Below are 11,380 nucleotides of genomic sequence, written 5' to 3'. Positions count from 1 at the left end.
CGGTGCACAGCAGGTCTTAAAGCTTCCACCTGGAAGGGCACAGCACACCTGACTACCTTTCAGTGGCCAAGGCCGGTCAAGGCCACACTTACCTGAAAGGAGAGAAACACAGTTCTACCATAGGCCTGGAAGGTAGAGAGCTGGATATGTCTGGGGCACCCCACAACTCCCTTGACTTGCAGAAGGGTAGCTGAGGCTCAGGTACCCAGGGTTAGTGACTCACCCAAGGTTAAGGGCAGAGTGGGCTATATGCCCCCAGCCCCTAACTACTGGCCCAGTGCACTCTCTCTCTCTCTCTCGCTGCAATGCCCCCCGTGCACCCCACCCTGCCCCAGCCTCCTCTCTCCCTAATGACCTTTAAGAGCTTCACCTAAGCTTCTCTGCCCGCTCAACAGATGAGCATCACTCACCCTCCCAGCCTCCTGGAAAAGCACAGGATGAGACCTGCTTCCACTGGGGCACTGGGACGTGCCCTTCCCTCCCTTCTTCTCCCCGGGCCCCGCATAGACCATGAGCCTGGGGAGGGGCTGGAAAGGGCAAGCCCAAGCTATGGTTGGCAGCGCCCACAGCAATTCCACCTGGGCCTGGGGGGTCAATGACAGAGATGGTGTGGGCTCTCGGGCAACTGCCAGGCCCCAACCTGACTCCCTGGGCTTGTCCTGACAAACCACCGTCCAGCATCGCTTTCTTCTGAACAGTTCTGAAGTGGCTTCCCGGGAGCCTCCAGCTTTCCTTCCCACCCTTCCCTGTGCACCCACCAGTCGCTGCTGCCCCCCTGCCCCGACCCCTCGACAACAGCCCCCAAAGGCAGGGGTGGGAGCCTCAAGGACCCCCTCACTGCATTGGGTCCCTGCAAACAAGCCCGGGTCTGCCTGTGCCACGGGGCCTCCTCAGGGTGAGGGCTGCTCCCCTTCCCACAAGCGCCCCCAGTGGCCATGTCCGGTCCGGGGCTTCCCCCAGCCCAGCACCCAGTTGTCCTCAGCTGATGCCTCCTGACTGGGGCCGAGGGGCCCGGGCTGGCAGAGGTTCACTCTCAAGGAGTCTGGGGCGAAGTCTTGGGTGCCGGCCAGATGGCTCACACCTCTGAAACCCACTGCTGGAGTTGGGAGTGTCTGTGAGAGCTGGGAAGGTTCCAGAAGGCCACCGGTGGGGGGGGTGGGGGGGGCGCTGCAGGTTCCTGGTCATGGCTTCTCTGCAACTTAGTCCTTCCGGATGGGGTAGGGGTGTGCTTTAGGCAAAGAAAAGTTCATAGATCACTGTGGCTGCAGGCTTGGGGTGCAGACTCCCCTGTGATGCTGCAGCACCCCACAACAAATTCAGGGCAAGCCAGGCAGGAGCAATGTGGGCTGACGGGGGTGGGGGGGTGGGCACCTCCCGCTTCCCCAACCTCCTCCCTCCCTCCTCCTCCTCCCCATCCTCCCCATCTCCTACTTCCCCTTCCACCCTCTCTCCTCCGCTACCACCCCCTCAATCTCCCTCTCCCATCTTCTTTCCCGCACCCCCAGCCTCCTGGGGCTGGGGGGAGGTGTCAGAGTCCTTTGAGACTGCAAAGTGGCAGCCAGAGAAGGCCTCCTGGGAGTGGTCACTGCAGGCCGGTGGGGCCCAGCCTGGGCTAACCTGGTGGAAACCAGAGGCCCAGGACGCCACACCTGACCTCAGCCTGCCCCCCCACCACCCCCAATCCCCCCCCCACCCCCGCCACAGCCCAGCTCCCTCCAGCAGGCAGGGCTTGTGGCTCTGGCTGGACCTCCTCAGGGTGGTCGCTGTTTGTCTTTCTCACAAGGACACACAAGGATGTGCAGCATGTGGTAAACAAAGGGCTATTTTTACCACCTCATTGTTTCTTCCCTCAGCTTCCTCGCTCCCTTGCCAAGGCACACCTCAGCCTCCCTTCTCTGGCCCCCAGGCTCTGCCAGGTGCAGGCCAGGGTGCAGCCAGGGCCCCGGGGCGCAACTCCACCCTGCAGATGGTGCACCAAGGCTGGGAGGGTGCAGGGGCTGGCGCCAAGCCAGGCCAGGGCCAGGAGACCCCACCCCCACCCCCCACCCACCGCCGCCCCTCGCACAGAGTGGGGGGAGCCTGGGTCTCCCATACTCACGACCCCCACCCACCTTGCTGACCCACCCTCCCCTCCCCTCCCCTTCCCACCCTGCCCCACCCACCCAGGAGAGGAGGGGCTCAACAGCCCGCCCCCCTGCCTAAAGGGAGCTCAGAGGTTGAGAAGCTGTCCAGGCAGCCCCCTCTCCATCCCCGTGGTTAGAGTTGCCAGTGAATGGAGGCCATAAAAACTGACCGGACTTTTAGTCAACTGTATTGTTCAGAAATTCCCTCCAGACAAGGCAGTCTATTCTTACCTCAACCCCAGGTAGGAGCCCCCCCCAACCCTTGGCCACCCCCTGCTGGCACTGACATATTGAATCCAGGCAGCCCATGAGGTAGATGCCATATTCCAGATTAGGAAACAGAGGCTCAGGGACGCAGAGTGACTTGGTCACCATGACACAGCGGGTAAGTGGCTGCACCTGGATTCAAACCCAGGTCTGTGTGACTTCAGAGCCCAGAATCTAGGACCGGCCTCCTTGGGCTAGCCTCGGGCCTCTCTCCTTAGCAGCACTCCCGAGGTGGCGGGGGGCTTTGTCCCAGCTCCCCACGTCCCATAGGGCACCTGGGAAGGGTGGGCAGAGGAAGGGCAGGCAGGGGATGGAGAGGACACAGCCTCCTCCTCCTCCTCCTCCTCCCTGGGTGTGTGCTGAAGCAGCCAAGCAGGCTGCAGTGCGGAAGCAGCTTCTGGCTGCAATGATTTTTTTGTGTTTTTTTTTTAACTACTTGATTAGGATCCAGGATTTAATTTTATCCCCTTCCCTGGCTGGCTCCAATTCTATTTGGAGTTTAAACACGAAGCTAGCAGGCAGCCGTGGAGGACAGGACCCCTGCCCCTCGGAGTTCCTTCCCTGCCTGTACGCAGGGACAGAGCCCATCCAGGACCTCACCTCGGCTTGGAAGGTTCTGGGCTAGGCTCAGGGACTGGCGCCAATTAACGCCTGCCCCCTTGGCAAAGCTGCTTAGCAGAGGGCGGGGTTCCCAGGTAGAGCTGGGGGTGGGTGGGCAGGAGGCAGCTCTTGCCTCTGCTTCTACCAAGCGATCATCTCAGCTCTTTCATCCTCATCAAAAAAGCACTAATAAGCACCTCATTGGACCCGGGGCCGCACTCCTGCCCATGCCCCAAGAGCGGCACCTAAGCCCTTGCTCGGCACGGCTTAATGAGAAATGAGTCCTGACCACCTACTGTGCACCGGTCGCCAAGCTTGTCATGGGCGTTATCTCATTATTTCTCATAACTGCCTTATGGGGCAGACATTCTTTTCCATTTCCTCCGTAAGGTAGGTAATTTGTTCCGAGCCTAGGCTTGGGTCTCGGCAGCCTCCCCCTGCCGTTCTCTCTCTAAACCAGGATGTCTCCCCAGGCCCCAACTATATGGACACAGACTTATACTCTGGGATTACATAGCATAAACTGAGGTCAAAAGAGAATAATGTTTGTGTGGGGCTTTATTAGGACCAAAGTGCTGTTGTATAGAGTTTGTCAAAGGTACAATCCCAGAAAGAGCTATGTTGGGTTTTATTATTCCCATATTATTTTTTATTATTCCCATTTTTCAGACAAGGAAAAATAAGGCTGAGACCTGCCCAAGACCACAGAAATCAAGGGCAAGGGAGGGCTCCAAAAAAACCCTAGCCTTTGGGCCCCAAATACTTTTCTCTCTACCTAACCTCACTTGGGGACAGGTGCACTTCAAGGCTGGATTGCCAGATGCCAAGAGGTGTGGAAGGGACAGGGCAGGGGCCAAGTGGAAGAGGAACTTGTTCTAGAAAAACCAGCTTAGCTTGGGGGTGAACCACTGGGTCTGCGAGTCAGGCATCAGAGGCACGAGGAAGGAGTGAGAAGCAGGAGTTAGGATGGACTGCTCCGGGGAGCTGTGGGGGCCTGTGAGTGGGTGGGAGACCAGTCCCACCCAGAGGCTTTGGCCTGGACGTGAGAACTGGCCCAAGGATCCAGCATATATTTTTATATATGCTGACAAAATATTTCTAAACATCTCCTATCAAGGACTTGGAGAGCAGAGTGAACTCCAGGCTCCTCCCAGCCGTTGGCCGGAGGATGTGGCTGCCTGGAGGTGAAGGAGCTTCCACTGGGCAACTCACTCAGGATTTATTCTCCCCTACTCGCCCCCCCCGCGAGCCCGGCCCCTCCCCTGTCAGAGCTGGACGTGGCCACAAGCATGGACTCTGGGGTCAGACAACCCGGGTTCCAATTCTGGCCGAATCATGCTGCCTTATAGCGAGTGGTGTAAGCCCTCTGTCCTCATCTGCACAATGAGGAGAATATAATCACTGCATACACAACTGAAGACATATAAAGCGCTGTACACCTGCACACAGGTCACGCAGAGAGACCTTAAGCAGAGAGAGTTTAACCACGTCAGACCTGGAAGGCCCCCAGGTGAGAGATGCTTGTGAAGACCCACCTTCCCCGGGAGCAGGAGGACCAGGAGGCTTAGGCGCCCTCCCGGGGCAGTGCAGGGATGGGAGGGGCTCCCACAGGTGTGCAAATAGGAGCTGCCACCTGCTGCGTGCTGCAATCCACCTTCCCTGGGGACTCAGGAAGAGGCCCAGGCAGGGGTCAGCCGGCAGGGGCTGGCTCAGCATCAGGGTCAACATTGCTCCTGAACTTGGCAGGTCCCTGGGCGACCCCGCCATCAATGATTGGGACAGTCCCTAGGTCGAACAATGAAGACCAGACACTGGCACTGGAAAAACATTGCATTGGCCTTTCTTTAAATCAGCACTAGCTGCACGGAACCCCTTCCACCCCCAAACCTCCTAAACACACAGTGGTTGGCCCAGAACAGAGAGATCCTTCATTGGACAGTGCAGGGTTTCCCAAATGTGCCCGCAGGTGAATCTGGCTCTATTTCATGGCCTGGTAGGAAAGAGGGGGCCAGCCCACTCAGGAAGGACAGGTGGGAGGTCCTTCAGGGCACCACAGAGCTCCCCTCCCGGAAGTTGGCTCCTGTCCCCCACTGAACCAGGAGCCATGGAGACAATTGTTTTCCCTCCCACAAAGGGCCCTGTTCAAAGGCTCCGCAGAGGCCCTTCACCTGCGGAGAAGAGAGAAGAAGCACTTCCTTTATTCTCAGCTGCCCTTCCCCCAGGCTAGAGAAACACCAGTAAAACACAGGGCACTCGGCTCCCAGGCTCGGCCTGACCCCGCTAGCTCTGTCCCCACCAGCCCCAGTGCTGCCTGTTGGGGTCGTTCCTGGACACGTCCCCCTGTAACCCAGGAAAGTGGTCCCCAAAGGCTACCTTCTGTGTGGGCTAAGGGACCCTCAGAGACCCAGCCCGCAGCCCCCAAATGCTTCCCCTTCGCCTCTGGCCTGTGGCATATCCCCAGATTCATCTCACAGGGCCTAATTTCCATTAGAGAACCAAAGGGTTATACAGCCCGGGGTGGGGGGTGGGGGGGCTCCCCCTCCCTCCTGGCTCCAGTTCCCTGCTCTCTGCTGGGGGTGGGGCAGCTGCTACCAGGGCCCTCTGCTCCACAGCCTCGCCTAGGAGTCCCTTAACTACTCTGGGAGGCCCTGAAACATGTGTCTCCATGTGAGTCTTGGCTAACAGCTGTCTTTTTGGCCTTTCAGAGACCGCCAATTTTCCAGGACAGGGAAGTTACAAAGGCAGACCAACTCCAATAAGGATGATCAGTAAGTTACCTGGAGATGAAACGGTCTGACTTGTGGGCAGTGAGTTCCAAGCTCTCAAGGGGTGTTCAAGCAAAGTCTAGACAAGCCCTTTTCAGAGAAGTTCCAGAGGGGACTCACAGCCGCCCTGGGGGGGTGCAGGGTGGCCTCCAATACCTCCTCCTACACCAACAGTCAGTGATGCAGTGCGCTGCCTCCAGAGTCTACAAACTCCCTGGAAACAGACCCTGGTGCAACTCTTTGCAGTAATGAGTCCACGTGAACAGCGAGAAACTCAAGGTCTCAAATGGGATTAGGAAGGGAGGAAATTAAAAGTTCCAGAAAACGCTCCCAAGGCAAAAATTCCTAGAGAAGAAATGAGTTCAGCTTCCAAACTTGACTATTGATATGGCTGGACACCAATACACCTTTACCCCCAGGACGATGGAAGGGACGGATGTTCTGTTTGGACTTCTCTAACAAGCACTCCAAGGCCACTGCCGTCCCCTAAGGGTGCTGGGGTGCTGTGATGGCCAGGTCCCCACACCCATGCAGGTCCCTGGCGTCTCTGAAGCACGGAGGGGTGGGGTCCCCTCGGAGGTTTACTAACCTCAGTCTCTTATGGGATATTTGGAATCTCCAGGACAAAAGGGGGAACCCAATCCTCCTAAACACCCGTTAGCCTGGCTCAGCAGATGTGGGAATTCTCCCCAACTCCCAGGGCCTCCCCAGATCACAGACATTTATCCAATTCAGGGTTTCCATTGCTCCCTGCTGCACCTCCTTGGGGACGAAGGGCCCGGCAGCAGATACCGAGTGGTGGGGAGAGATGAAGAAGCCCACCCAGCTCCATGGGAGAAATCACTCAGCCTACACACTAAGCTAGTAAAGATCTTTATTATGAATTTCTCTCTCCAACAGACAGACTTTTAGTTGAAATATGAAGCCACAGCAACACTCTCACTTTTCCTCTTCAGAAGATGAGACATCTCAGTGTCATCAAGTTACGCGAGGGAGCCCATGACCTTGGCGAGGCCAGGCCGGGGAAAGCACACAGATGCCCCGGATTCGGACCCCTGCCAAGGGCCACTCGTGGCCTTGATGTTACCAATGGGGGGGGAACAGAGAAACTGACAAAAACCCACTTTCCCCCAGGGACTGGGCCAGAGGCCACTGGACTGGGAGTGGGGGTGTGTGCACACTTGCATATGCACATGCACACACACCTGCCCCTCGTGGAGGAAGGTGCTATCAGGACCCTGCTGTTCCCCTGTCCTCATCCCCTGATGACCCACGGCCTGTATGGTGCCAGAGACCAGTGTGTCACGGGGGCAGAGTGCCTCGGCGGTGGCACTCAAGTCCTCCTTCTGGGCCGGGCGCTGACGATGCTCGGAGCACAGCCTGAACCCCCTGGGATCCCCAGGGCTTGGGCCCAGGATGTGCTGGCATTTGGCTCCCACACACTCCAGTATGTGCTGCAGCCTCTCGGCCCTCAGCCCTGAGAAGGCAGAAAGATCTTCCTTTCCCAGCCAGGTGCCGGGGGAAAGGAAGGGGCCTCCGCTTCTGTTTCGGCTGGGGCAGGTGGAGGCACCGCCTTTCTAATTCTCTGCATCTCCCCTACTCCTGTGAGTGACCCAGGAGACTGGGCTGCCCTCCAGGGGAGTGAGGGGGCCGGTAGGAACGGTTGGGGTCCCACGCTAACACTGTCTTTTAGGCCTGGCCCCACCCCTCAATTTCTCTGGAATGTGTTTCTGGGGCCTGGCAGAGAGCCAACCTGGTGGAGATTGTCCAGCAGGGGCCCAGTTGTCCCAGGAGACACTCCATAAATAAGTGATGATGCTGTCCTTTATGGGTTGACTTGGAGAGAGACCCTTGTGCAGGCAGTGCAGTGAGGGAGACAAGCCTCAAAGGGCCCCAAGTGTGGTGGAACTCTGCTACTCCAATGGCCCCAAGGCAGGCCAGGCACTGGAATTTCAGGGGCCAAAGGCCTTGGGGGTCTTGCAAGCCAAACTTGGGCTTTTATGTGTGTTTCCAGCTCCCGGGCAGAGACCTCTGCTCCACTGGGGGTCTCACAGATAGAGGCAGCTCTTTCCCTTTATAGGAGATGCCCCCAATTGTGGCCTGGAGGATAGAGAGGGAGGCCGCCAGGACAGAGCCATCCAGCTTAGCAGCACCCCTCTGCAACAGCAGGGCCAGGCTGCAGAGGCCAGATGGCACTTGAGCCACTTCATCTCGCCACGGGAACTGACTGTTTACCATCTCAAGGAAGGAGTGTACATAGATCCAGCTAATGGTCACCTCTGTGCTCTGGGCTGCTCGATCAGGATGACACTAAGCTCCAGTGGGCTGTTTTCCAGCTGTGCACCCAAGTGTGCTCACTACTGCAAATGCACTCTCCTTGTGGACCTGCAGGCCCCCACAAGGGGCTGCAAGCAGCATGGCAGCGGGAGTGGTGGGCGAGCCAATGGGAAACCAAACACACAAATCAAAGGCCAATCGAATTCAAACACAGACAAAAATGTAAAAGCAGCAAGCTCTTTGTGTAATAAATATTGCAAAGCACACTTGATTTCTTTCTTTCTTTTTTTCCAAGTCAAATATAACAACCAATGTCCCAAACCCTGTTTTCTGCATTCAAAATAGAGAAGCTACTGATGTCACCAGAACACCTGCGGCCAATCAAAGAAAAAAAAAACTGTTTCCCATTAACCAGCCAATCAAAAGCCATTTCCAGTTTAAGCAGCCAATCAGACCTCTTCACATTCCTAAAAAATGACCTAAATAAAGCACCAGAGCTCGAGAGCTTCCTGGGAAGCCATATACCGAGGTGCAAAGGTTTTTTAAAAAAATGAGTCAGAAATAAAAATAAAAGGTTTCTGTTGGTCGAGATTTAAAAATAAAAAGGTTTCTTCCGGTAGCCAATCATGGAGTCCATCCCTTTAAGCCAATCGTAATTGCATCACTGGTGTCTCCCCGATACTGGCCCCGCTAGTGGCAGTGAGATGGGGGGTTGTGAGGAGGGCAGGGGGTGCCTCTGACCACACAGAGCTCTGGGCTCTTGCCACCTTCTGGGGTGTCGAATGGGCTTGCGGCTACTGCCTCCGGTCTTCTGTCTCCGACCTCGAAAACGCCATCACCACGTCCTCTGCACCTGTGGGCCAGGGGAAAGAACTGCTGAACAGGGCTTCTGGCATCTGGCTAGAATCAGGGATCAGGCAAGGAGGCCGTGGATCCCCAGGTGGAGCATCAGGCCACCGCTGGCATGGGCATTCCTGAGTGCATGGCCTGTCAAGGCAACTAGGGGCATCTATGGCCAGCAGTCCTGCTGTAGGGCTGTAGGGCTGTAGGGCTGTAGGGGTGCAGGGTTATAAGGCTGTAAGGCTGTAGGGCTGCAGGGGCATAAGGGTGTAAGGCTGTGAGGCTGTAGGGCTCCAGGGGTGTAAGGCTGTTAAGGCTGTAGAGCTGCAGGGCTGTAGGGCTGCAGAGGTGTAAGGCTGTAAGGCTGTAGGGCTGCAGGAGGAAGGCTCAGGGGTACACTGGGGCTCCATAGATAGGAAGTGGGCCTGGGCCAGGACGTGGGTCTCCTGATCCCAGAACCCAGCTCTGCTCTGATCCCTTGCTCTAAGGTTATAAAACTGGGTGCCAGGGGTGAGGAGGGTGGGGGAGGCTCGGGGACCACCACCTTTCTTCTGAAGACTTGTTTTGATCCGTTTGGAGGATCTTACTCATGATTTTCAATAGCCCTTCCTCTTTGGACCAGCTGATCTTTTGCCCAAACTCAGTATCTGTTCAAAGGACAAGGCCAGGTCCATTTCCAGGCCTGCGGTTGTCCTGGCTCTTGGGATAGATGATGCCCCCGATCTTAATTATTATTTTTTTAATCCTGAGTTTGAGATTCTGGTCCAGGCATTCATAATGCCTGGACCAGGCATTCATAATACCTGGACCAGAAATTACTTCCTTTCTCTTGTTTTCCATAAGACAGACCCTGACAGGCAGCCAATAGAAGCAGGAGGGAGGAGGGAAGGGCTCAAAAATGCTGACCAGCCCCCACCCTCACCAAAGCTCCTCAGGAAGAAGGGAGCTATTGTGGCCACAGATCTCTTGCAGGGAAGGCAAGTGACCAGCGGGATCCCATCCTGCCTCCCTGCCCCTGGCCCTTCCTGGGTCCTGCTACCTACCCTGCCCTTTTAAAGGGTGGGTCTTCATTGTGCCCGGACAGTCAGAACTGGGCTGCCCAGGAGGGGGAGAATCGGGGCAGCAGAGCCAAGAAAGGCCACCCAAGGGTAGGCCGATGTGGGAGAGCACAGGGACCTCTGGCCTGTGTAGTGCAGGGTAGGGTTCTACTCCCCAGAAGCCCAGTGCTGCATGGCTTTGTCCACACCACGGAGGCTTCCCCTCTCACTGGCAGCCTTGTACTGACCTCGGAACTAACTGGTCTGCCAGGCAGAGGAGCGGAGGCAGCCCCCAGCCGTGGGGGCCTGCAGAGAGGGACCAACTACCAGATGTCACAGCATAAAAACACGTCTTCAATGAGGCATGACAGCGCCAAGGGGCTGCTGAGGAAACTAATCTCAATACTTGTCACCTCCTTCCCCCTGCCTTCCTGGGACTCTGCAGCCACCTCTATTTCTGAAAAGGGGAATCAGTTTACAGAAAGGAGCTCAAATGGGATGGGATCCTTCACTTGGGAAGTTCTATAATCCTCTCTTTTTGGGAACATTCTGTTCTTTCCTATTCCTTGGACTATGCAATATCACTGCAGGCAGAATTTTCCTAGGAACTGCAGAATCCAGTATTACTTCAACCCTGCATGGCAGCTGAGTTGGTTACCTAGCAGATGCCGACTTCTCCCAAGGGCTCCTCCCTGCTCCCTAATCATGGGGGCAGAAGGAGACCGTGTAAGTGGGGAGTTGTTAGCAAAGGATGCCTTGGTGGTTGGGAAAGCAGCTGCCCACTCGCCTCTTTCCTTGCCTGTCTCGTGGGCTTTCTCATGGGACACTGGGCCTCTGCAGCAAGCTGCAGGCATAAAAATAGCACTGGCTGCCGCCCGCAGGGAACGGTAGTTGGCAGAGAGAAGGGGGGCCATGGGCCTGCCTGCCTCTCTTGGAGGCCACTGCCCAGGCCCTATGGGGTGATCTGCCCAGGGTGTGAACTTGGCCCTGAGATCTGAGAGTGGGCAAAGCAGAAACTTCTTAAGGTCATGCAGGGACTCTAATGACTATTTAACAAGACACCAAAGAAAAGGGTTTTCATGAGTCCCATCTTCCCACACTGCCAGCTGGTCTGGGGACCCAGAGCTGTCATTTATGGAGCCTCCCACTCTGCTGCTGAGGGGGTCTATGTGGAAAGGGCATGCACAGCCTCTGCCCGTTCTGTTTCTTCTAACAGGGATCTGTTTTCCTTTGGGGCCAACGAAGGAGCAGATGCTTCCAGAATATTCTCTGACCTATCCCCATCCTGAGGGTGGCCTATGCATCACTTGATGAGAGCCTGGTCATGAACCTGGCAGGCCTCTGGCCAAGGAGCTGATTTTCCTTCTTCTTTTCTCTATGAAATATGTGCCAGATACCTCATAGGGATGGTAAACTGCTGGATTAGTTATCATAATCCAATTCCTTAGCGTTAGAGTTTTAGAGCAGGAGG

The 11,380-nt window shown here is 56.3% G+C and overlaps 1 protein-coding gene across 3 annotated transcripts in view; it reads right to left on the bottom strand.

Annotated features, from left to right (window-relative positions):
- Positions 1 to 6,612: 6,612 nt before the first annotated feature.
- CTNNBIP1 (catenin beta interacting protein 1) overlaps positions 6,613 to 11,380 on the bottom strand; it is a 47,841-nt gene continuing 43,073 nt past the window's right edge. For all 3 annotated transcript variants that reach the window (XM_077151384.1, XM_077151381.1, XM_077151383.1), the window contains one exon: positions 6,613 to 8,885. In XM_077151384.1, the coding sequence (XP_077007499.1) occupies positions 8,827 to 8,885 (59 nt within the window). In that variant the 3' untranslated portion in view covers positions 6,613 to 8,826. The remainder of the gene's footprint in view (positions 8,886 to 11,380) is intronic.

This window comes from Tamandua tetradactyla, chromosome 2, assembly GCF_023851605.1.
Source record: "Tamandua tetradactyla isolate mTamTet1 chromosome 2, mTamTet1.pri, whole genome shotgun sequence".
NCBI classification, from domain to species: Eukaryota; Metazoa; Chordata; class Mammalia; order Pilosa; family Myrmecophagidae; genus Tamandua; species Tamandua tetradactyla.
Note: the sequence above shows the minus strand (reverse complement) of the source record. Positions and strands in the feature narration are given on the sequence as shown.